Source organism: Lepidochelys olivacea, assembly GCF_965140295.1.
Source record: "Lepidochelys olivacea isolate rLepOli2 genome assembly, chromosome: 2".
Lineage (NCBI taxonomy): Eukaryota > Metazoa > Chordata > Testudines > Cheloniidae > Lepidochelys > Lepidochelys olivacea.
The window spans coordinates 161,221,939-161,246,531 of record NC_140412.1 but is presented as its reverse complement, the minus strand read 5'-3'; the positions used below and the strand labels follow the sequence as shown (position 1 = coordinate 161,246,531).

At 44.2% G+C, this 24,593-nt stretch overlaps 1 protein-coding gene across 1 annotated transcript in view; it reads right to left on the bottom strand.

The window, feature by feature from the left end:
- Window positions 1-24,593, bottom strand: part of PTPN3 (protein tyrosine phosphatase non-receptor type 3) — a 274,552-nt gene that overhangs the window by 16,838 nt on the left and 233,121 nt on the right. The window contains exon 23 of the mRNA XM_084619614.1: window positions 15,491-15,637. Within this exon, the coding sequence (XP_084475740.1) occupies window positions 15,491-15,637 (147 nt within the window). The remainder of the gene's footprint in view (window positions 1-15,490; window positions 15,638-24,593) is intronic.

Sequence of the window (24,593 nt, the reverse complement as noted above, 5' to 3'; positions counted from 1 at the left end):
TCCCCTGGGCTTGAAGCACATGTTAAAGGACTTTAGCTCTTTTTGCCAGGGGGAGTAACTTACCATAGACTATCAGAAAACTAAAGTATTTGTCTTCGGCCATAGACCAAGGTTGCATAAATGGATGCTTGATAGCCATTATATTGCATAGTCCAGGTTTCACCCCCATTTGGTTGTTTGGTTTACATATAACGGCCAATGGGACAGACTATAGAGGAGATCAACAAGAAATCCCTAAGTTCTATACAAGCAGTGCAGCACTTCATTCGCGTCCATGGGGGCAGTCTAATCACTTCGGCAGTCAGAGTTCTCAAGGCTGAAGTCTGTGCCCAAATATTACATGGTGCAAAAACGTGGGGCTGGAAGAATACTAGTGAGTTAGAGGTTGTGTCAAATACATTTTTAAGGAGAATGTTCAGCCTCTCAAATTACACCTGACTTGCTTTACTCAGGGCAGAAATAAGGGAATGTATTATTTTAACCGAAGCCAATGCCTTTATACTAATTATTGGCTCAGTATTTTGCACATGAATCAACAGTGCCTTCCAATATTATATCTGGAAGAACAGCTCAACAAGATACATAGCCAACAAGTTCACCATTCCCTCCATTCTTTGGGCTTTTTGGAACTTGACTTGGTTAGGACTGTAGGAAGAAGGGTGAAAACCTTAATGAAGCTCAGAGCAAATTATAGCTGTAATCCCTGAAGGTAGCATACAATAAATATGCCTTCTTGCCTTTCTCAATTAACGAATATCCACAGATATGAGAAATATTTGGATATTTTGAACTGTACATTAAGGATGGCCTCTTGTAATATTGGGACTTACAAATTTACCATAATTGAGAGCTCAACTGTGAAAAGTGAAAGTTTCTAAAATGTCACAATAACCTATAATGACAAATGTTAATGGGAAAAACTGCAAAAAAAGAGACCACAAGACTAATTATGTCCAAACATAAAGGCCTCCTGATATAACTCAAGGACTGCATTAAAATCATGTTTGGTAAACAAGGAAAGTGTGGAACTGGAAACCAATGACCCAAAATTGGAGTGCCAAATTAGGACTAACTGGTAGAAAAAATAATGAGGGGATGGGCTATTCCACCGCTCATTCTGTTCTGGGGATCTCAAAGACAGACTTTGGAAAACAAAGCGGATATTGGAGTGAACTTCACAACATAGCTGCCACCCCTGCCATCTTCTGGAACCAGGGCAGTCCCTAGAAGGGTGCGGGGCCTGTGACATATGTGCCAAGTTTCTAATGTGCTGGTAGATGCTCACCCCTTTCCTGCTTCTTCCCACCCCTGCTCTGCCCCACCCATTTCTGCCCCCCCACACCCCGAGCGTGCTGCGGCCTCGCTCCTCTCCCCTCCCCCTCTCCTGATGCCACAAAACATATGATCCGAGGCAGGCACTGAAAGAGAGGGGAAGGTGCTGATCGGCGGGGCCCGCTGTCGGGCAGGAACGGGAGGTTTTGGTAGGGGGGCTCCTCCTCCCCACCCATCTACCCCTCCCAGTTCGCCTCCTCACTCTGCTCGCCCATCCGCTTCCTGCCTCACCCCCCTCCCTGCTTCCTCACAATTTTATTGAAGCGCAGGGCCCGGGGTGGATGCCCCAATTTGCTGTACCCAAGGAACGGCTCTGCCTGGGGCCTTCGTTATCCTGATACTGAGACATTTCCTGATCAGACGGGGCCAAAGAGAGAAACCAAAATTACATCACCACCTCCATCAGCTCCAGCTAAATCCCAAATCCCACCCTCTTGTCCCCAATGTGTCCTTTTTCTTCCCAACCTTATTTCTTTTCTTTCCCATCTCTCTCCTTCTTCCTTTTGTCTAATAAGAGCCTTTCTTAGCCAGTCAAAAATTTGCAACACTGTTGTAATCCTGTGACCAGAAAGAGGCAGCTAAAAAGCAATGCCCTAACAGCCTGATGCTGGTTCAAGTTTGCCATGTCTGAGTGGCTGACAGGACCATATGCTGAGCTGGTGTATTTTCAGTAGCGGGGTTGCAAGAAATAGTCAACTCCATATAGAAAAGCTGCATTTTCTATCTTTACTGTTCTTTTTCCTCCCCCTCTTATGTGCGTTTGCTTGTCTTTTAGGAAAGGGAATTGGACTATAACACCACCTCCAGCTTGTCTCAACTAATTTCTTCTCTTTTCCCCAAAATGATGGTATTAAGGATGGTAATAACTATTTGAAAGACTGTCAAATAAGGGTTTTCCCCCCCTTATTTCCCATAGTACTAAGCAGACTGAGGTCTCTGGATACCAAACCCTGAACCTTGTTTAAAACTGCTTAATATTGGATAGCGGCTGGGTTACCTTTCACCCTTTGGGCCCATTTATTCCATCTAAATTAACACAACAAGCCTTTACAGGTCTCTGTTTCCAGACTATGCAGATGACCTATTTGGAAGGGAGGTATGCTGCTACTGAGTCTTTTCTCCATGTAGGTCTGGCTAGGCTAAGACTTGCTGCACTCCTTATTGTCTTGTAACCTGCTCTGCCACAAGAGAAAGAAATGGTTATCTCCATTCCTGGCCAAGATAACTTTTACCACATCACCTCAGAAATTGGAATACTTGCTACGTAGTGAAAATGTTTTAGTTACAGGCTACTGCCCTATTTGCCTGGTCGGCTGGAAAAGTAAGAAAAAAAGTATGTGAAAAACAATCTACTTTTGACCTAAATGAAACAGTGTACTCCTAATTTTTTAAAATCTTATTTTTGTATATTGTTTCAGGGGAGGTGATTTTAAAGTTGTAACTGATGTTAGGGAATAGTTAATCTTGTCTTTTTAAAATGTGCATTTTTTTTGAGTCATGTTGATTTTAAATCTGGGTCTATTGTACTATGTGCAATCGCCTATGGTTAAGATGCTATATTAATAAACTTCATTTGAGAGATGTAATTAATGCTCATTAGCTATCTCACTGTAAAATCCCACTGGAGAAAAGGCACAGGTTATTTCTACTGCAATGTAGCTTGATGAGGTCATCACTATAAACCCAAACACAGTATGCCACGGTAAAAAATACCTGCACCTATCTTCACTAGGATTTGACAGTGAGGATCTGACAGTTAACAAGTGTTAGTTATCTTCCTTTTTGGGGTAGAGAAGACCCGGCCAATGAGTCAGCATTGTCAGGTTTTGTGTGTTCTCCACAGATTCTGGCACAGGGAATGTGTCAGGCACAGGCCAAGGGAATGGCTGGAGGATACTATACTATGGCTATTCCCAGTTGGTGTATAGTGCCTTGGGGTCAAGTGCCAGCTGGGGCAAATTAACACAGCCATCAGGCTGCTCTAAATTATGCCACACCTGAGGCAAAGAATCAGGGAGCAGTAACTGGTTATTGGTTTCTTAGCTTCTCCTCTTTCCCCCCGCTCTCCTAGGTTTCCATGGATGGCTGTGTGGGAAAGGATGCCATCCTTTGCAGGATCTCTCCAAAGTGCAGGCCAAGCCAGTCAAGCTCCTCCTGCTTTCCTTCAGCATAACTGAAAAGAAACCCCCAAAAAGGGTGATACTAAGGCAGCCTGGGATTATGCCAATTCAACAGTTACCCTCAGCAGATTCCACAGTGAAAAGCTCTAGTGGAAGTTAAAGTTGTTTAAAGCTCACTGCAAAAATGCTGAAAGAGGACAGAATCACCTATCCTCTACTGGTATGAATCTTTCATCAGGTGGATGCAGAGGGCTTAGCTGGAGTGGGGAGGTATGGTTAATATACACCAGGGCTAGCTTTCCTGAGTCTAGCCTTCAGTTTAGTTAAAGCTGTTTTCAAAAGATTTTTCAAGTTGAAACACTGCAGTTTCTTAGCAACAACACTGCTGTAGAGTGCGTGCACTGCTTTTAAATTACTCAAGACAGCCTGGTTAAGTTTCTCTCAAGGATTCTGATTAGGTTTTAATTTAGGTTAAGCCACCTACATATCTTAAAATTTTCTTCTCTCTTAGTAATTGCAAATAAGGTTATAAATCTAAAAGCTCCTTTATACATATGTACATATATACCTTCACAACCAAAAATCATCTCTCATATAGTCTCAAAATATATATGTGAATCTTATATGAGATGAGCGATCACATACTCCTAACAACTTCTCCTTTGGGAGAAGAGTGCTAATCAAAGAAACTTAAGCTATAGCATTATCATTTCGGTAACTCTAACTCCTCATTGATTCAATCATTATCTTTTATTTTATGCCAGTTGGTTTGAATACCCCATAAAATAAGTAAAATAATTATTTCTGGGCATGTTTTTCATGAAGTGCTTATACATTCTCTCTCATCATGCCATCTGATTGTCCCTGAAATGTTTACATTTTGGATCTGCGCATGTAAAGAGCAATTATTGTAAGAATACTCTTCTCTATTCTGATTGTATTTAAAACCCTAGCAACCATATAAACGAAACGTGTATCAAATCTTGCAAAATCTTTTAGACTTTTCCACAAAATAATACAATTCCTTCCTACTGGGAAAAAAGCTTTAAATCTCCCACTAGATTTTGAATTTGACCATTCTACTTTTTCCATTAGCACAGTGAACCAATAGTCCTCTGTGTTCTCACTGATCCATATCCTGTAGTCCCTTTTAAGGTGAGTGGCATATTTATTATTTAAATATTCCAAAATTCCTGGTTTTAAGTTTATAAAACTTGTATGAAACTAGAATAATTTATATGAAATTTCAAAGTGCATTGATGATTTTCTACACTAAACATTATGGTTTGCATTAAACACACCACATCTGAAAAAGTTTCAGACTTCAGAAATACCATTAAACCAAAATTTTGGGTGAAAGATTTTGCATGAAAAATTATTAATTGCCTAAGTCAGTTTCTTCTCAATGGAAGCTTTGCTTGAATGAGGACTAATTAAGAACTGCAAAATTTCAACCAACATGACTAAACATTTCTCTTACTAGAGCAGTTAAGATTTTTACATGGTTCAGCCAATAAACAGTGCTGTCAGAGCTAGGAATACTATAAGAATTCCATGACAGTTTTTTTTCCTCACCCATTCTATATAGCTAAAATGATTCTCTCCAATTTTCTCTATAGCTAGTAACATTACCTGGACTTTTTGAGAGATGAGTGAAGGAGATACACCCCACAAACTAACTCCCTTCCCTGCTGACAAGAGAACAGCAGCTCTAAAATGGCCACTGACCTGCTGAATGGTTATGACCGTGTTTAAGTGTCAGTTTCTTCAACACAGTACAGAGCTAAAAAGTGAAATTTTGGAAACATTTCAAGGAGATAAGTATTATCAGAACCGTGGGTATTTTGTCACTATCTGAAGGGTATTTAATTATCTTACTGCTACATTTTCTAAAGGATTTGGATCCTCCCCTTTTGGTATCAAATATTTTTTATATTAATCAAAAGAGAGAATTCCCTATATTTCTTGACAAATCAGCTTTTTCAGGCACTGAGATTAAGTTCACATCTTCATGTGACCAGAAATATGTAATTCAAATGGTTTGGGAGAATGTGGGAAATAGTTTGTTCAATAGAATTTTTTCTCCCCTCATATTATAAGGGCCACTCAAACTACACATAAGAAAGTACTTTGGACTTTCTTTGCTTAGGGCTGAGATTGCTGCCCAGGAATTTTCTACTTCCATCTTTTGCCCATTAAGACAAGGATATACAAAGATCAGAATCCAATATATATATGAAAAAACTTTGCCATCTCACATGAAAACAACGATTTAGGTTATTTGGAAGCTAGTTCTGATGAATTATTTGCCCTATGAAATATTTAAAGGATCTGTGCTCAGCTCAGTGATTATTAAAACAGCACTTATACCGTTGTGAACAATGTATAATTACTTTAATTGATAAACACCATATACCTTAGATATTCAAGCTATACTTTCACTTTGATTTCCTCAAGATTTTCCTGATTACATTTTCTTCTACCAAACAGTTTTAAAACTTACCCCAACGACTTCCAAATAGCCACACTTAGTTAATAATTTGACATAATGTTTTTTTAAAAAGTTTCTCCAAAATAAAACTTGAAAGAAGATATCCATTTTAATGGCATTTAAACAAGCCCCATTCCCATGCCTCCAAAACCACCCTTAACTGAATTTACTGAAAAATTATTTTAAAATGATCAGTTAGTAAAAAGACTTTCAAAAAAAGTCGTGATCAAGATGACAATATCATGCCTGCTAATAACGTTAGACTGAGATTTACTTACAAGTCAAAAAGGAGTGAAAAGCACAACCAAATCATATGATTACCTTTTAAGAAGGCTCACAATGAAGAAGCCTTTACCACGTTTATTGTCCCCTATGAAAAGGAACAGTCCAGCACTGATGCGGACATAGAAACCATGAGACAGACGCCACAACAGAGATAAACGTGGAGGCTGTAACTTTATTAAAAGCCAGTGGGGAACCACTCCTGAACCGACCTGGCAGGGCTGTTTGCACTGCAAATTTCAACTGGGCACCAATGGCTCTAGATACTCGAAGCATAGGGGTGGGAATGAAGGCAGTGTCCCTTTTATACCCTCCTGCCTGCTTGGGATGCTGATCCCCTACTACTTCCCCTCCTCCGCTCAGGAGGCTGGAGAAATGAGATGAGGAAAGCCACATGCTGCATAACACATGCAGGCATGCCCACTTCTGCACAATGTTGTACTCTGGGCCCAAACTCAAATCAGCCTTTTAGGTTACAGGGACCTTACATTGGACGCTGTTTAACCCACCAACCCCACTGGAACCCATCAAAGTTGCGACAATGTAATTTAACCCCACCTTCTAAGTGGACCTCTGATGCTGGATGGAAGGTGAAACCCACCCCCACAGCAGTTTGCTACTTGGGGAAAGTCCCTTCCAGACCCCAAATAAAGTTTGGCAGTCAGCCTAGCTCCCTGAGTAAGAGTGCACATGGAACAGAGCCCATGTGGGCTATTTCATAGAATCATAGAATATCAGGGTTGGAAGGGACCTCAGGTCGTCATCGAGTCCAACCCCCTGCTCAAAAGCAGGACCAATCCCCAATTAAGTCATCCCAGCCAGGGCTTTGTCAAGCCTGACCTTAAAAACTTCTAAGGAAGGAGATTCTACCACCTCCCTAGGCAACGCATTCCAGTGTTTCACCACCCTCCTGGTGAAAAAGTTTTTCCTAATATCCAACCTAAACCTCCCCCACTGCAACTTGAGACCATTACTCCTTGTCCTGTCCTCTTCTACCACTGAGAATAGTCTAGAACCATCCTCTCTGGAACCACCTCTCAGGTAGTTGAAAGTAGCTATCAAATCCCCCCTCATTCTTCTCTTCTGCAGACTAAACAATCCCAGTTCCCTCAGCCTCTCCTCATAAGTCATGTGTTCCAGACCCCTAATCATTCTTGTTGCCCTTCGCTGGACTCTTTCCAATTTATCCACATCCTTCTTGTAGTGTGGGGCCCAAAATTGGACACAGTACTCCAGATGAGACCTCACCAATGTCGAATAGAGGGGGACGATCACGTCCCTCTATCTGCTCGCTATGCCCCTACTTATACATCCCAAAATGCCATTGGCCTTCTTGGCAACAAGGGCACACTGCTGACTCATATCCAGCTTCTCGTCCACTGTCACCCCTAGGTCCTTTTCCGCAGAGCTGCTGCCTAGCCATTCGGTCCCTAGTCTGTAGCTGTGCATTGGGTTCTTCCGTCCTAAGTGCAGGACCCTGCACTTATCCTTATTGAACCTCATCAGATTTCTTTTGGCCCAATCCTCCAATTTGTCTAGGTCCCTCTGTATCCCACCCCTGCCCTCCAGCGTATCTACCACTCCTCCGAGTTTACTATCATCCACAAATTTGCTGAGAGTGCAATCCATACCATCCTCCAGATCATTTATGAAGATATTGAACAAAACCGGCTCCAGGACCGACCCTTGGGGCACTCCACTTGACACCGGCTGCCAACTAGACATGGAGCCATTGATCACTACCCGTTGAGCCCAACAATCTAGCCAACTTTCTACCCACCTTATAGTGCATGCATCCAGCCCATACTTCTTTAACTTGCTGACAAGAATACTGTGGGAGACAGTGTCAAAAGCTTTCCTAAAGTCAAGAAACAATACATCTACTGCTTTCCCTTCATCCACAGAACCAGTAATCTCACCATAGAAGGTGATTAGATTAGTCAGGCATGACCTTCCCTTGGTGAATCCATGCTGACCGTTCCTGATCACTTTCCTCTCCTCTAAGTGCTTCAGGATTGATTCTTTGAGGACCTGCTCCATGATTTTTCCGGGGACTGAAGTGAGGCTGACTGGCCTGTAGTTCCCAGGATCCTCCTCCTTCCCTTTTTTAAAGATTGGCACTACATTAGCCTTTTTCCAGTCATCCGGGACTTCCCCCGTTCGCCACGAGTTTTCAAAGATAATGGCCGATGGCTCTGCAATCACAGCCACCAGTTCCTTTAGCACTCTCGGATGCAACTCGTCTGGCCCCATGGACTTGTGCACGTCCAGCTTTTCTAAATAGTCCCTAACCACCTCTTTCTCCACAGAGGGCTGGCCATCTATTCCCCATGTTGTGATGCCCAGCGCAGCAGTCTGGGAGCTGACCTTGTTTGCCAGCAGCAAGAGCAAGCAGATGTCATCACCTCTCCTGACCCTGTAGGCAAGAGACAAATCAACTGGCCTCTCACAGCCCTGTAGTTCAGTGGCAGGAGGACTGGGCGGGACAGGCTCCATTAATGAATGCCAGGAGGCAGCCCATCCTGTGATAGAGGGCAGTGGGGGGAAGGAATGACAAGCATCCTCCCCATCCCTCATACATGCATCGAGCAGGGAGAGGAAGGGGGAGGCAGGGGAGCCCCAGTAGCACTGCCTCAGGTACTCCTGCTTGCAATGTCCATTTTTCCTCTTTCACCCAGAGGAGGAAGGAAAAAGGATACTCTATCACCTCCATCAAAGATGCACCCTGGCTAGTGAAGTGAGCATGAGAAGATATCATATTCCATGCCACTAGGAGTTGTGCCTATTAATTTTTCATACCAATGCATGACATGAAAAATTCTTTGTTTCTCCACATGATCATTCTTCATATTTTTAAATGTAAAATCATTAAAATCAGAATGGGATTTATAAATGTTAATAGTGGGAACGGTGTAAGAAAACTAGCAGAGGCATACTCAGACATAATGATTGGGGTATCTGAAAAGAATCGTCCTTCATGCCCAATGGGGAAAACAGAGTTAAGAAATGGGGAAAACCGATGAGCAACTTTGGTTCACATAAATGAGAATGTGTCAATTGTTGAACATATAAATATTTCTTTTTGAAGTGAAACATGTAAGACTGAATTGGAAAAAAATCATCCCCGTAAATGACTGATTATGCCTCAATTTACAGGCTGAATTTAGGAAGCAAGGGCCAAAATCACTCCTGTTGATACAGGAAAGTGGAAGTTGCCTTCTGTGGCCCAGAGGGGTTTCACGCAAGCATATACCTCTCAACCTTCAGGCTTGCCAGTGTGTGACACAAGCAATCACAATGAGCGACAAACCATAGAAATGTGGAACACCTGTGCTTTGTTGTATGTCATGCCATAAGTGACATTTATAAAGGTTTTTAACTATAACAATATGAGAAAAGGCTTTTTTCTTATTGTGACACTTAAATAAACTAGTTTTTAAAAAAAGGAAACTAAGAAAACAAATTCCATCATATGCAGTCATAAGGACTCCTCACCTTCGCACCCTCACACACAGGTTGCCAGAAGGGCCTGAATTCTGGACCTTCAGATCCCCGCACAGATTTTTACCCTTGAAGCTACAGGATTATCTCATTTTTTGCAGTCCAGCCTCCAGGGAGGAATGTGATGCATATTTAGGCAGCATGTTACACAACTATTTGGTAGAAAGAAACAGAAAGTTGGAATCAGGACTCCTGGGTTCTATCTCTGTCTGAAGTGCAATGGTGTTTAATGGCTGGAGCAGTACGAATGACAGAAGGAGAGTAGTGTCATCGCCCATCTAATCCAAGGGATTAAGTGCCATGGAAACACTGTACTGTAAGAAACTATGCTGGTGAGACATTCCTTGAATATCTGAGGTGAAATTCTGGGAATTTTACCACTGACTTCAATGGGGCCAGGATTTCACCCTTATAATTTAAATGTTCTTGTTTTTCCATTCTATAACAATATTTATTCTTTAAATATTAGGCTTCAATAAAGAAATATCTAATCTTTTTAAACACATTTTCACCTTGTAGATATCTGTAATTAACTGCCATCATTTTAACAGAAAGGAACAGAACAAATCTAAATGCTTTTGCAGGGTTCTTGTTCACTGAGCCCATCAAAGAAGCACTATCAAAATATCTGGGGAGATGCAAGACAATTGTGAGTGGCCTGAAATCATCTTAGTCTAAAAAACTGGAAATTGTATTTATGAATTCAATTTCTGACTGTCTGAGGAAGCCTGGCTGAGTTGCAGGGGCGAGTTCTTGCAAGCAACTGGAGGGCAGGCAACCCAATAACTTATTTCTATTAGATCCATTAAAAAAATGAAGTGGGATTTCCAACAACAGTGTTACTTTTCAGTATGTGTCAATTTGGTGCTCTCTATCACACACAGATACATTATAAAGTATAGATATTCTAACTATATTTTATATGTTAAAATATTACAGGTGACATTTTTAGTGCCACTTATAGTTAAGTTTCCCTCACCCTTTCCAATATAAGACACACTTTTCAGTTGCTTATAACTTTGCCAAACTTTAACTATTAGGACTGAAGTATTTTATGCTGACTACTTTCCTCAGGCTTTATTTTATTTCATTTTTTAATTTCAACTGAAATAATTCAGTCATTTCTGAAAATAAAATTACAGGAAATACATTTTGCCCATGTTAAAAAAAACATTGTACAGATATTTCATCAAGGCTAGTGCCTCTGTGCTTCGAGGAAGCGCTTGTAATGTAGCATAGATTGGTCCTAGTGTCAGATGTGCCTTTTGTTGTAACCAAAAAAACTGCCCAAATTTGGCTAAGTTACAGGCCTCCAAAAAGTCGCAGTTCACACATTGCTCAGTGGAGACTGGTTAGAGTTTGGCAGCTGAATTCTCTGAAGATTTCCTTTGCACTGGGCATTCTACAGCCCAGGGCTTGCAGTACTTCCTTTACAATGGCTCTTCTGGACAGCTGGGTGCCAGGCATCATAACTGAGAGCAGGGAGATTGTCCTGCGCTCTTCCTGCTGTAGGCAGCCTAGACAAGGAGGAAGCCACCTAACTAGAATGCAGAGGAGTGTGGAAAAAGGGGAAGACATGGGAAAAAGGGGGCAGCAGAAGAAGAGGGAATTAGGGAGCACACTCTTCCAGAACCTGGAACTGAACACTGGTGTCCTGAGTGTCTACATTTCTCAGCTGTCACTACATATCTGTGAAATCCATTGGCTAAATGTCTCTCTCATCCCCCTCAAGTGTTTGGTCCACTAAAAGGAGAGCAACCTTACCAGTTATTCCATTAGCTCAGGCAATGGAGATCCGTGCTCTGGATTTAAAGGTACAGACGCTACTGGTGACCTAAGCTAGGGGTCTCAATGGTTCAACATGTTATTTCTGTTTTTTGTTTGTTTGTTAAGAAACTTGGAAATTATATCTGAAAGATTATATTAAAAGGTTAAGGTTGTGAAATCAAGCACTCAGAAGTGGGGAAATGCCAATGTAAGGTTGCCCTTGCAACCTTAATTTACTCCTTCCCCCACACCTCGTGCGCACGCATTGTGATACAGTCACACACTATTATGGTATGGTTATATACAATTTTTTTTCCCTCTGGGACCCATTCTTAGTTCAGTGAACGGGTGGCCATCATTGGCACATTCAATACCTTTGTTACTGTATTTATACTAGTTGCAAAAAACTTTGTCCTTGCTAGAGCGTCACAAATGCAAAATTGCTCTTTGAGATGGTGAAACATCTTTTGCCAGAGTTAAGGTTTTTAATGATACTTCTGTGAATGGCTGTGTATACTTGACTGTACCTAAGGATCATGCCTTAGCCCTTTTGGCCTTAAGGACTTGTCCTCACTAAGGAATTGAAGAACAAAGCCTAAACTCCATCTTCAGAATTTATGTCTGCTCCAACTTCCCTGTCTTCTTCAGCTGCTCTCACTAACTTCCCAATTAGTATAGAATCATAGAATCATAAAATATCAGGGTTTGAAGGGACCTCAGGAGGCCATCTAGTCCAACCCCCTGCTCAAAAGCAGTTAAATCATCCCAGCCAGGGCTTTGTCAAGCCTGACCTTAAAAACTTCTAAGGAAGGAGATTCCACCACCTCCCTAGGCAATGCATTCCAGTGTTTCACCACCCTCCTAGTGAAAAAGTTTTTCCTAATATCCAACCTAAACCTCCCCCACTGCAACTTGAGACCATTACTCCTTGTCCTGTCCTCTTCTACCACTGAGAATAGTCTAGAACCATCCTCTCTGGAACCACCTCTCAGGTAGTTGAAAGCAGCTATCAAATCCCCCCTCATTCTTCTCTTCTGCAGACTAAACAATCCCAGTTCCCTCAGCCTCTCCTCATAAGTCATGTGTTCCAGACCCCTAATCATTCTTGTTGCCCTTCGCTGGACTCTTTCCAATTTATCCACATCCTTCTTGTAGTGTGGGGCCCAAAACTGGACACAGTACTCCAGATGAGGCCTCACCAATGTCGAATAGAGGGGGATGATCACGTCCCTCGATCTGCTCACTATGCCCCTACTTATACATCCCAAAATGCCATTGGCCTTCTTGGCAACAAGGGCACACTGCTGACTCATATCCAGCTTCTCGTCCACTGTCACCCCTAGGTCCTTTTCCGCAGAGCTGCTGCCTAGCCATTCGGTCCCTAGTCTGTAGCTGTGCATTGGGTTCTTCCGTCCTAAGTGCAGGACCCTGCACTTATCCTTATTGAACCTCATCAGATTTCTTTTGGCCCAATCCTCCAATTTGTCTAGGTCCCTCTGTATCCTACCCCTGCCCTCCAGCGTATCTACCACTCCTCCCAGTTTACTATCATGCGCAAATTTGCTGAGAGTGCAATCCACACCATCCTCCAGATCATTTATGAAGATATTGAACAAAACCGGCCCCACGACCGACCCCTGGGCACTCCACTTGACACCGGCTGCCAACTAGGCATGGAGCCATTGATCACTACCCGTTGAGCCCGACAATCTAGCCAACTTTCTACCCACCTTATAGTGCATTCATCCAGCCCATACTACTTTAACTTGCTGACAAGAATATTGTGGGAGACCGTGTCAAAAGCTTTCCTAAAGTCAAGAAACAATACATCTGCTGCTTTCCCTTCATCCACAGAACCAGTGATCTCATCATAGAAGGCGATTAGATTAGTCAGCCATGACCTTCCCTTGGTGAATCCATGCTGACTGTTCCTGATCACTTTCCTCTCCTCTAAGTGCTTCAGGATTGATTCTTTGAGGACCTGCTCCATGATTTTTCCGGGGACTGAAGTGAGGCTGACTGGCCTGTAGTTCCCAGGATCCTCCTTCTTCCCTTTTTTAAAGATTGGCACTACATTAGCCTTTTTCCAGTCATCCGGGACTTCCCCCGTTCGCCACGAGTTTTCAAAGATAATGGCCGATGGCTCTGCAATCACAGCCGCCAGTTCCTTTAGCACTCTCGGATGCAACTCGTCTGGCCCCATGGACTTGTGCACGTCCAGCTTTTCTAAATAGTCCCTAACCACCTCTTTCTCCACAGAGGGCTGGCCATCTATTCCCCATGTTGTGATGCCCAGCGCAGCAGCCTGGGAGCTGACCTTGTTAGTGGGTACCTTAAATGGAACCTCCAAATATCCACTCCCAAATAAACCAGTTCCCAAACCAGATTCCCAACCAGAATCTCAGTTTCAGGAATTGACAGTGCACTGAGAGTTTACTTTGGGAAAACAGTTATAGGTTGAGGAGGATTTCTATCTGTAGGAAGGCAGGCAAAAGTCACGAGCTGTCTCACCTCCCAGGTGCCAGAAAAAAACGGTAATTAACCTTTCATGTGTGTTATTCTTTGAGATGTGTTACTAATGTCCATTCCATGTGCGAGTGTGCCACATGCACAGTTGCCAGAGATTTTTCCATTGGTGGTATCTGTAGGACCGGCTCTAGTGTCCTCTGGAGCCATGCGTGTATGTGCCCGCACCCTCCCACTTCCTTCTTGCCAGTACCTCTGACACAGGGGTAGGAGGGTGGGTCATGGAATGGACACTAAGAACTATATGCACTAATTAGAATAACTCTGCAATATATGACAGAAAAGTCCAAACCAGCCGGCAGGGCTCATTATGCTGGCGCACAGCTCCAGAGGACGCTCGAGCCGGTTCTACAGATATCACGAAGAGAAAAATCTCTGGCAACTGTGCACGTGGCGTGGAATGGACAGAGTAAGCACTCAAAGAAGAACCTTTACTACTCAGAGCAGTGCTCCCTATTTGATCTGCCTCCGAATCCTTACACACAGCAAGTTTCTATATCATCCATCCACTAGCTGGTCACTTTTTTGAACCGTAGTCCCCCAAACTGTGGGGCGTGAGACCATTCGGGGGTGCATGGCGGGGCCTAGGGCAGCCCCTGCAGGGGGTGGTGAGGGAGTGCCACCCAGCCCCCATTCCAATCCCAGCTCCACTCTGGCTCTGGCCCCACCCCCAGTCCCAAGCACAGCTCAGGGGCCCTGCTCCTGACTGCGGCCTCACTCCCTGAAAAAGTTTGGGGACTGCTGTTTTAGAGGTTACAGGGATTTTTCACTTCATGCATATTATAAATTAGAGAGCAAATACATTTTACACTGGAAATAGAAATATTTGCACTTTCGGATTTCCTATGACTCAGGGAGTCTATGAACTGATTTCAAAACCATAATTTAGTAAATCAGTCCTCTAACAGATTCTTCAAAGCAGTTTTAAGAAAGGAGTCAAATTTTTTTTACAGATTCTCAACAACATAAGTAATTTAATTAGACTAAATTTTGGCTATGTGCTTTAGAGCAGTGCTACTCAAAGTGGTGGTCCGTGGACTGATGCCGGTCCTCAAGCCATCAGCTGCAGGTCTGCGCATACATTGGGAAAAAAAAATGCCGGTCCCCCATATCAGATAGCTTGAGAAGCACTGCTTTAGAGGGTATTCTCTAACTCCTCTCACATGATGTTTTCAGAAAAGCAGGTATCAGAATCTGCCATTTTAATATTTTATACATTTTCACACACAGAGTGGTAGGAAACAAGCAGCTGGCCTAACTGCTTTTTATTCAGGAGAGGGGATAAGAAACAAAGTTCAAAAAGTGTAGCAAACAGTATATTACAGGAAGACACAAGCTTCTTTAGCAGAAAGGATTTTCAATGTAAACCAGCTTCGATAGTCAAGATCAAAACACAAGTTTAGACATAAATGTTTAATTACTTTGAGACTGAGGTGAACTGCAAGCTTCAAGAGAGGATATACACACTTACCCGTCCTCGTTCGGTGAGGGTTGTCAACATGATGATCAGCGACAACCTATGATCCCAGACTACCTGCCAGAAGTGTGCACAGGTATGTGGAAGAGGACCTTGAGTGGCGATATATCTGTTCACAATGCCAGCAGAAGGAATTTCCATCTGTCAGGAGAAAGAACACCCTACCTCTCAATACTCAAATGCCCAAATGTAATATTGTTTTCTTGTTTAAAATAACTTTCACAAAGATGATCTTCTGAAGGAAGTTTAAAGAAACAAAGTTGAGTAACAAGATTAACAAGTTCACCTTAAATATCTTATAGAATATCACAATAAAATATCTTATAGAATATCACAATATTTGATTACTAATTTAAAATGGACCAAAATCACATGCTGAAACACAGCAATTTCTTTTAAATGATTTTTCTACACAAAAATGAAACCTAGTTACAAACTCACTCAGATCCTTGAAGCCATTTACAAACTGATGAGTGTAGCATACAAATCATTACAGCTTAGTTAATCTAAAATAAAAGGTTATGGAATGACTTGCTCAATTTACTCTCAGCAGACAAACATTTTGAATTCTCTTGAAAATGTTTTACTTATCCTGTTGTACAATTTTATAACCTATAATTCTTTACTATCCCTCCCACATCTTAAAAGAAAAAATATACTTACAAAAAAATCTCATGTTTTCTTCTGCTTCTCAGCATTTACCCCTATATTTAGCTTCTCAACAGCTAAACCTGTCAACCACAGCAGCACTTCTCAATGCTTTTCCCATTCATGACCTAAAACCCAGCTGCAGGGATCAAACTGTGCTCATATGTGGTGGTTTGATACACTGGTATATTTATCTGGAGAATGTCTTCTTGTGCTCCAGAATATACATGATCATTTATTAAAAAAGTCTCTCTCTCTTATGGTTGAAAACCTTCAAAAGGTGAACTGATGCAGAGAGGTGGCCCAAATCTGCAGTTAGCCTTAAATAATTACTCTCAGAGAAATATAAACTCACCCTATTCATTTCAATATGCCATTAAGTCTGAAATCTAATTATGACGATTTAAGTGCCAACTTGATTATTTCATTGCTAATCAAAGCAAAATGAGAAAGGAGATGGACATTATGCATACAGACACTCCCCGACTTACGCAATCGTTCTGTTCCGGAATGACTTGCGTAACTTGAATTTTGTGTAAGTTGGAAATGTATACCCGACCATTACGCAAAACCAAACCAAACCAAAAACCCTCCTATTTTTAGCTTAGGGAAGTTTTTCCAAAAGTGTGGATTTGCATCTAAGTCGGGTCTTACAGAGGCTTCCTGGGTTATGCATCTGCTAAGAGGGTAAAATCCCTTTTTGGCGCCTCAAGTGGGTGGAGTTTGGTTTGTGGGCAGAGTACTAATACTTCTATTTTCTAATTTCTATTTGGATTCAGATTCTCAGGGCAATCACTCACAACTCAAACACACAAAAATGCTTTTAATACAGTTAGGCCAACTAGAGGAACAATCCAGACTTTCCGCATAGCTCCTGTGTCACACAAGTGAACATGTTCGCTGCTTGTATGAGGGCACATACTCACAAAAGGAATCGGGCGCTGGGAGAGTAAGGGGGTAAACAATAAGTTCATAAGAAGCAGTAACGATGGTTCTTCGAGACAAGTCCACCTATGGGTGCTCCACTGTAGGTGTATGTGTGTCCCTGCACTGCTGATTGGAGAATTTTGGTAGCAGTGTCTATTTGGCCCACCCCATGCACTACCTCGCGTCTCCCCCCTCACCTTGTGGTCTGCCACAAGGCTAATCAGTGTTGCACGGGCAAACCCTTCTCATTTCCTTCTCTACCACAGAGAGTATGATGAGAACTCCAAAGTAGAGGGGAGGAGAGTGTTCATGGAGCACCCTAGGGGGACATATCTTGAAGAACCATTGTTACTGCACAAGGTAACTCCTACTTCTTTGAATAGTGTCCCTATGAGTGCGCCACTGTAGGTGACTCCTGAGAAGTATGCCCTACTGGAGGCTGGGGCTTCAGAGTCAGGTCTCTGATGGATGACAGTATCGTGGCACTGAATCTGGCATCTGTAGTAGAGTTCCCCAGGATGGCAGAGTGTTCGGCAAATGCATGTGCAGATGCCCAGATACCAGCGCTGAAGATTTCTGATATAGGGATACCCTTGGAGAAGGCAATGCACGAGGAAACCAATCTCATAAAATGTGTGCAGATTACAGATGGAGGTGCTAAATTGCAAATCTAATAACAGAGCTTGATAGAGTTCGAGGCCCATTAAGAGAGCTTTTGAGCTGAAATCGTGTGCCTCTAGATCTGTCTGCGATGGAGAGGAAGAGTCTCAGAGATTTTCTAAAAATTCTTGTCCTATCCAAATACAAGGCCCAGACTCCTTACGTCGAGTGTATGAAGGATGGCTTCCCTATTATCCTGGTGAGGTTTGGGATAAAAGGTAGGAAGGTGAATTAGTTGGTTCACGTGAAATGCGGAAGTCACTTTGGGGGTGAACTTTGGATGTGGTCTAAGCATGATGTTGTCGAAGACCAACACTGTGAAGGGTGGACGCGTCATCACGGCCGTTATCTCCTCTAGCCTTCTTGCCAAGGTAATGGTGACCAGGAACACCTTCTTCATGGAAAGATGAATTAAAGAACAAGTGGCCATGGTTCAAAGGGCAGTCTAGTCAGTTCTTTTAATACTAGATTGAGATCCTGTTGTCAGAATATGTCACAGAGTACCTCTCTCTCTCTCTCTCTCTCTCGGTTGTGTGGGAATCTGCAGCTGAGACTGTTCACTGCCACGTTGTGTACTGGCAGGTAAGCTGCTGATATTGTAACATTATGGGAAATGAACCAGTTCCATAGCTTTAGTGCTTCCATTCAAAGGGAGAGGAAGCTGAAGGCAATGTCTGGCAGACATTTGAAGGCTGGATTGCACTGTCTCTGTAAGTGATGCCATCTTGATGGTTTATGTAATACATGCATGCTATATTGTCCGTCATGACCTTTGTGTGCGTACCTCTGATCAGCAAAAGGAAATGAGCACATGCATTTCTGGCCACTCTGAGCTTGCGTAGATTGATGTGAAGGCATGTCTCAGATGGAGACCATTTGCCCTGCACTGTGAGATCACTGAGATGTGTGCCCCATCCTACGAGGGACGCCTCAGTGGTGAGAAGTAGTGATGGAGAAGGATGCACAAACAGGATTCCCAGGCAGGTGTTTGTCAGCACTGTTTGCTTTTGGTGGGCATAGATAGGATTTTGTCTTTGTTCAGTCTGTAAACCGAATTGAAGCATGACTGGAGGCATTTCATGCAAAGTTTGGAAAGAGCTATCCCAGATGTGCTCATGGCCATGTGCCCCAGAAGTGGAAGGCAGTGTCTGGCTGATATTTGAGGACTGGATTGCACCGTCTCTATAAGTGTGGAAAGACTGAGGAATCTCTGTTGTGGAAGGAGTGCTCTCGCTCAGACGAGACTGGCTCCTATGAATTCTAGTCTCTGACCTCGTCTACACTATGGGGTTAGGTTGATCTTAGCTGTGTTAGGTCGATTTTAGAATGAATGCGTCTACACAACCAACCCCGTTCTGTTGACCGAAAGGGCTCTTAAAATCAACTTCTGTACTCCTGCCCGGTGAGGGGAGTAGTGCTAAAATCGACCTTGTTGGGTCAAATTTGGGGTAGTGCAGATGCAATTTGACGGTATTGGCCTCCGGGAGCTATCCCAGAGTGCTCCAATGTGACCGCTCTGGACAGCACTTTGAACTCCGATGCACTAGCCAGGTACACAGTAAAAGCCCCGGAAAATTTTGAGTTTCATTTCCTGTTTGGTCAGCGTGACGAGCTCAGCAGCACAGGTGACCATGCAGTCCCCCCAGAATCGCAAACGAGCTTCAGCATGGACCGAAAGGGAGACACTGGATCTGATTGCTGTATGGTGAGAAGAATCTGTGCAGGCCGAACTCAGATCAAAAAGAAGAAATGCTAATATATATGCCAAAATCGCACAGGGCATGGTGGAGAGAGGCTACAACAGGGACACATAGCAGGGGGACCCTACCACTACCCCACCACTGTCTGTGGACACCTGCAAGGGGGGAGTCTCACACAACAGGGAGTAGGCTTTTGCGGGTGATGATGATGATGATGAGGAGGAGGAGGAGAATGTGCAGCAGGCAAGCAGTGAAGCCGTTCTCCCCAGCCTCCAGGACCTTTTCATCAGTCTAGAGCCAAGGCGGGATCCCCAACTCTGAAGCTGGAGAAGGCACCTCTGGTGAGTGCACATTTGTGACTACAGTACAGGGTTTAAAAGCAATAGTGTTTAATGTTTGATTTGCCCTGAAGAATTGGGATGCATTCGCGGCCAGTAAGCTACCCGAAAAGTCTGTTAATGTGTCTGGGCATGGAGCGGGAATCCTCCAGGGACATCTCCATGAAGCTCCCCTGGAGGTACTCTAAAAGCCTTGGCAGAAGGTTTCTGGGGAGGGCTGCCTTATTTCGTCCTCCACGGTAGGACACTTTCTAAGCCAACAAGAGCACAGACCCCCACTGCATCCATTGTATAACTGCCTGCCCTCCTCCCCAAGTTCCATATCCTCTTCACCCAGACGCCCAAGAACGCAGGGGCAGAGGCTCCGGGCACTCCAGAGGATGGCCCAAGCGACAGAAGGCTGTCATTCAAACAGTTTTGATTTGTAGAGTGGCTGCAATAAGCAATATGGCCTTGTCCCTCCCTCCTCCTGCACCTCACCCACCCCACCCAGGGTACCTTGTCAGTTATCTCACTTTTTTTTTTAATGAATAAAGAAAGAATGCATGGTTTGAAAACAATAGTTACTTTATTTCCTTTGCCAGCTGTGATCGAAGGGGGAAGGGTGGTTGGCTTACAGGGATCAATCAAGAAAGGGAGGGGGTTTGCAGCAAGAAGAAACACACACAGCTGTCACACTGTACCCTGGCCAGTCATGAAACTGGTTTCCAAAGCCTCTCTGATGTGCAGCGTGCCTAGCTGTGCTCTTCCAATCGCTCGGGTGTCTGGCTGCTCAAAATCGGCCGCCAGGCGATTTGCTTCAACCTCCCACCCCGCCATGAACGTCTCCCCCTTACTCTCACAAATATTACGGAGCACACAGCAAGTGGCAATAACAGTGGGAATGTTGGTTGCGCTGAGGTCTAACCTAGTCAGCAAACAGCACCAGCGAGCTTTTAAACGTCCAAAGGCACATTCTACCACCATTCTGCACTTGCTCAGCCTATAGTTGAGCTGCTCCTTACTACTGTCCAAGCTGCCTGTGTATGGCTTCATGAGCCATGGCAGCAAGGGGTAGGCTGGGTCCCCAAGGATAACTATTGGTATTTCAACATCCCCAGTGGTAATTTTCTGGTCTGGGAAGTAAGTCCCTTCTTGCAACTGCTCGAACAGCCCTGAGTTCCTAAAGATGCGAGCGTCATGCACCTTTCCTGGCCATCCCATGTTGATGTTGGTGAAACGTCCCTTGTGATCCACCAGTGCTTGCAGCACCATTGAGAAGTACCCCTTGCAGTTTACGTATACTGGTTGGCAACGTGGTCCGGTGCCAAGACAGGGATACGTGTTCCGTCTATCGCCCCACCACAGTTAGGGAACTCCTTTGCAGCAAAGCCATCCAGTATGACCTGCACATTACCCTTGACAGCAGAACATTAGTGATTGCATTGGCTACTTGGATCACAGCAGTCCCCACAGTAGAATTGCCCACTCCAAACTGATTCCCGACTGACCAGTAGCAGTCAGGCGTTGCAAGCTTTCACAGAGCTATTGCCACTCACTTCTCAACTGTCAGGGCAGCTCTCATCTTGGTATTCCTGCAATTCAGGGCGGGGGAAAGCAACTCACAAAGTTCAAGGAAAGTGGCCTTATGCATGCGAAAGTTTTGCAGCCACTATGAATCATCCCATACCTGCAATGCTATGCGGTCCCACCAGTCTGTGCTTGTTTGCCGAGCCCAGAATCAGTGTTCCTCTGCCGCCATTATGTCCCAATTGCCACAGCCCGTGCTTTCAGGAATGTCTGTGCCCATGACCTCATCACAATTGTCCTCGTGCTGGTCTCTTAGCCCAGTTCTGCACATACTCCAGGATAATGCGTGAGGTGTTTACAATGCTCACAACAGAAGCGGTGAGCTGGGCAGGCTCCACGCTTGCTGTGATATGGTGTCTGCATGGGTAACCCAGGAAAAAAAGGCACGAAACGATTGTCTGCTGTTGCTTTAATAGAGGGAGGGAGGGGCGGGCGACTGATGACATGTACCCAAAACCACCCTCGACAATGTTTTTGCCCCATCAGGCATTGGGAGCTTACCCCAGAATTCCAATTGGGCAGTGGAGACTGCGGGAACTGTGGGATAGCTACCCACATTGCACCGTGTCTTAAGCCGATGCTAGCCACGGAATTGAGGACACACTCCACTGACTTAATGCGCTTAGTGGGGACATACACAATTGACTGTATAAAATCGATTTCTAAAAATTGACTTCTATAAAATCAACCTAATTTCGTAGTGTAGACATATCCTCTGTTTTGGTGTTAATGTCGATTTTCGTGCATTGATTTGTAGGCCCAGATTCTTGAATAGATCCAGAGTGGCATGGTGCTTCGATGAAGGAAAACACCCTGAGGAGACAATCATCCAGGTAAGGGTAAATCATAATACCCTGGGAGTGTAGGTGGGCTGCCACCACAGGGAGGACCTTGGTGAATACTCTGGGGGCCAATAAGAGGCCAAAAAGGGAGTATCCTGTACTGGTAGTGGTCCTGAGCTAGTGTGAATCTGAGCTATCTTCTGAAATACGGTAAGATAGAAATGTGGAAGTAAGCATCTTGGAGGTCGAGGACCGTGAACCAGTTTCCCTTTTCTAATGCTGGAAAAATCATCACCAAAGTGACTATTGAATTTTTGAGCCTTGACAAATTTGTTGAGTTCCCTGAGGCCTAGTATGGGTCTCCAACCTCCCTTTTTCTTGGGTATCAGGAAGCAGAAAGAGTAAAAGCTTTTGTGTCTCAGATGTAGGGACACTAGTTCTATGGCACGTACATTGAGGAGGTGGTCTATCTCTTGTCGTAATAGGCTCTTGCGACAAGGGTCACTGAAGAGGGGCAGGGAAGGGAGTTTGTGGGGCAGGAGGAGGGAGGGGAAATGATGGAGTACCCATCTCGAATAATCTCAAGTACCTGTTTGTCAGAACGTATCCGTTCCCAGGTCCTGTGGAACAGGGCGAGATGGCATCCATAGGGATGAGAGGGGTTTTCCAGGGCTTGATGCTACTGAAGAGAGTGGTCTGACAGCACCTCGACCAACCCATCAAAATTATCATTTTGAAGTGGACAGCTGTGAAGAAGTAGGTTGAGGGCCTTTCTGTTTGGAAAAACTGGATTTCTTTCTTTGGGGTTCATACGAGCGTTCGGATGAATATTGTGATGAGTGGGGCCTGAACAAAGGCTGAGGACTATACTTTCTCTTCTACCCAGGGTGCAGATTCCGAGCAATTGAAGAGTAGCCGTGGAATATTTTAGGGTGTGGAGGGAAGCATCTGTCTTTTCCACAAAGAACTTTGTACCTTCAAAGGGAAAGTCCTCTGTGGTTGTTTGCACATTTTTGTGGAAACCAAGTAAGTGCAGCCAAGAGACTCGTCTGATCATTAACGAAGTGGAAATGGAATGTTCCGCCACATCAGCTGCATTGAGTGCAGACTGGAGTGATGTCTTTGCCACTAGTTGGCCTTTGTTAATAATGGCTTTGAATTAATCCTTGTGAGAATCTGGGGGCTACTCAATAAAGGAATTGAGTTTTGAGTAGTTGATGTAATCATATTTTGCCATTAAGGCTTGATAGTTTGCTATACGGAACTGTAGAGTGGCTGAGAAGTATATTTTTCTCCCAAAAAGATCGAGGTGCTTCCAATCCCAGTCACAGGGTGTGGATTTCAGATGATGATGATGGTCTTCTTGAATTCACAGCATCCACAGTGATAAAATTGGGGGGCAGCTGGGAGAAGAGAAATTCTGTGCCTTTCGCCGGCATGTAATGTTTTCTAGTGGCCCTCTTGCACGTTGATAGGAACAATGCCGGAGTCTGCCATCTGAGTTTGGCAGGCTCCAAGAGGGCCTCGTTAATAGGGAGGGCTACTTTGGACTATGCAAAGATGTGTAGAATGTCCAATAGTTTATGGTGTGGTTTGGTCATCTCTTGTAATGGTAATTGTAATGCATCAGCCACCCTCTGAGCTAGCTCCTAGAAAAGCATGAAGTCATCTGCTAACGATGGAGGAGGCGGCATCACTATCTTGTCTGGTGATGAAGATCAGAAGTTGGTCTGGGAGGTAATCTCCTCCTCAACTTCAGCCTTTTGTTCCTCTCTTAACAGTGTAGCGGTGCTCGGATGCCCTCGATGTGGCGGCCGAAGGAAGGCGTCTCATGGACTACTGCTGATAGGCCATGCTAGAGCCAGGAGAGGCACAGTATCTGTGCGCTAGCCAGGGGTCCCAGTAAGGGCACTGAGAGGGTAGGAAAGGCCCTGGAGGTTGGTAACACAGATGCCCATAGCAAGGAGCCTGGGGGTCAGAGGGTACAGTTGAAAGGTCTGTCACCTACCAGAAGTCCAGTGGTGTTGCAGTCGTCAGTATCCGTAGCATTTGGTGGTGCTGAGATGTCTGCACCAGAGCTGGCGATCCTAATCACACAGTCTGCTGGTGTTTGATATGCTGACGGTGGTACTGGAGTGGATTCTCTAAATTTTCTCATACCGAGACAATACCAATTATTCCTGGCCTGTGCCCATCAGGTCTTTCGGCAGCCCAACACTTTCTGTCGGGGTGGTACCATGCAAAGCCCTTGGTACTGGATTTAGATGGCTTCAATGCCATCAGTACCAATGATACCAAGCGAGCCGGATATCATTTTTGGCTCGGTTGGGGCTCGCTGTGGGAACTTATGGCTCTTTTCTTAGAAGCCTTGTGAGAGTGGCTTGTGGTTGGCTTCTTAGGCTCCCCTCCCTTAGATGTAGAGGGTTGTGGTGAGGATTCCTACTGTCTGGAGAATTGGCATGGCTCCGAGGGT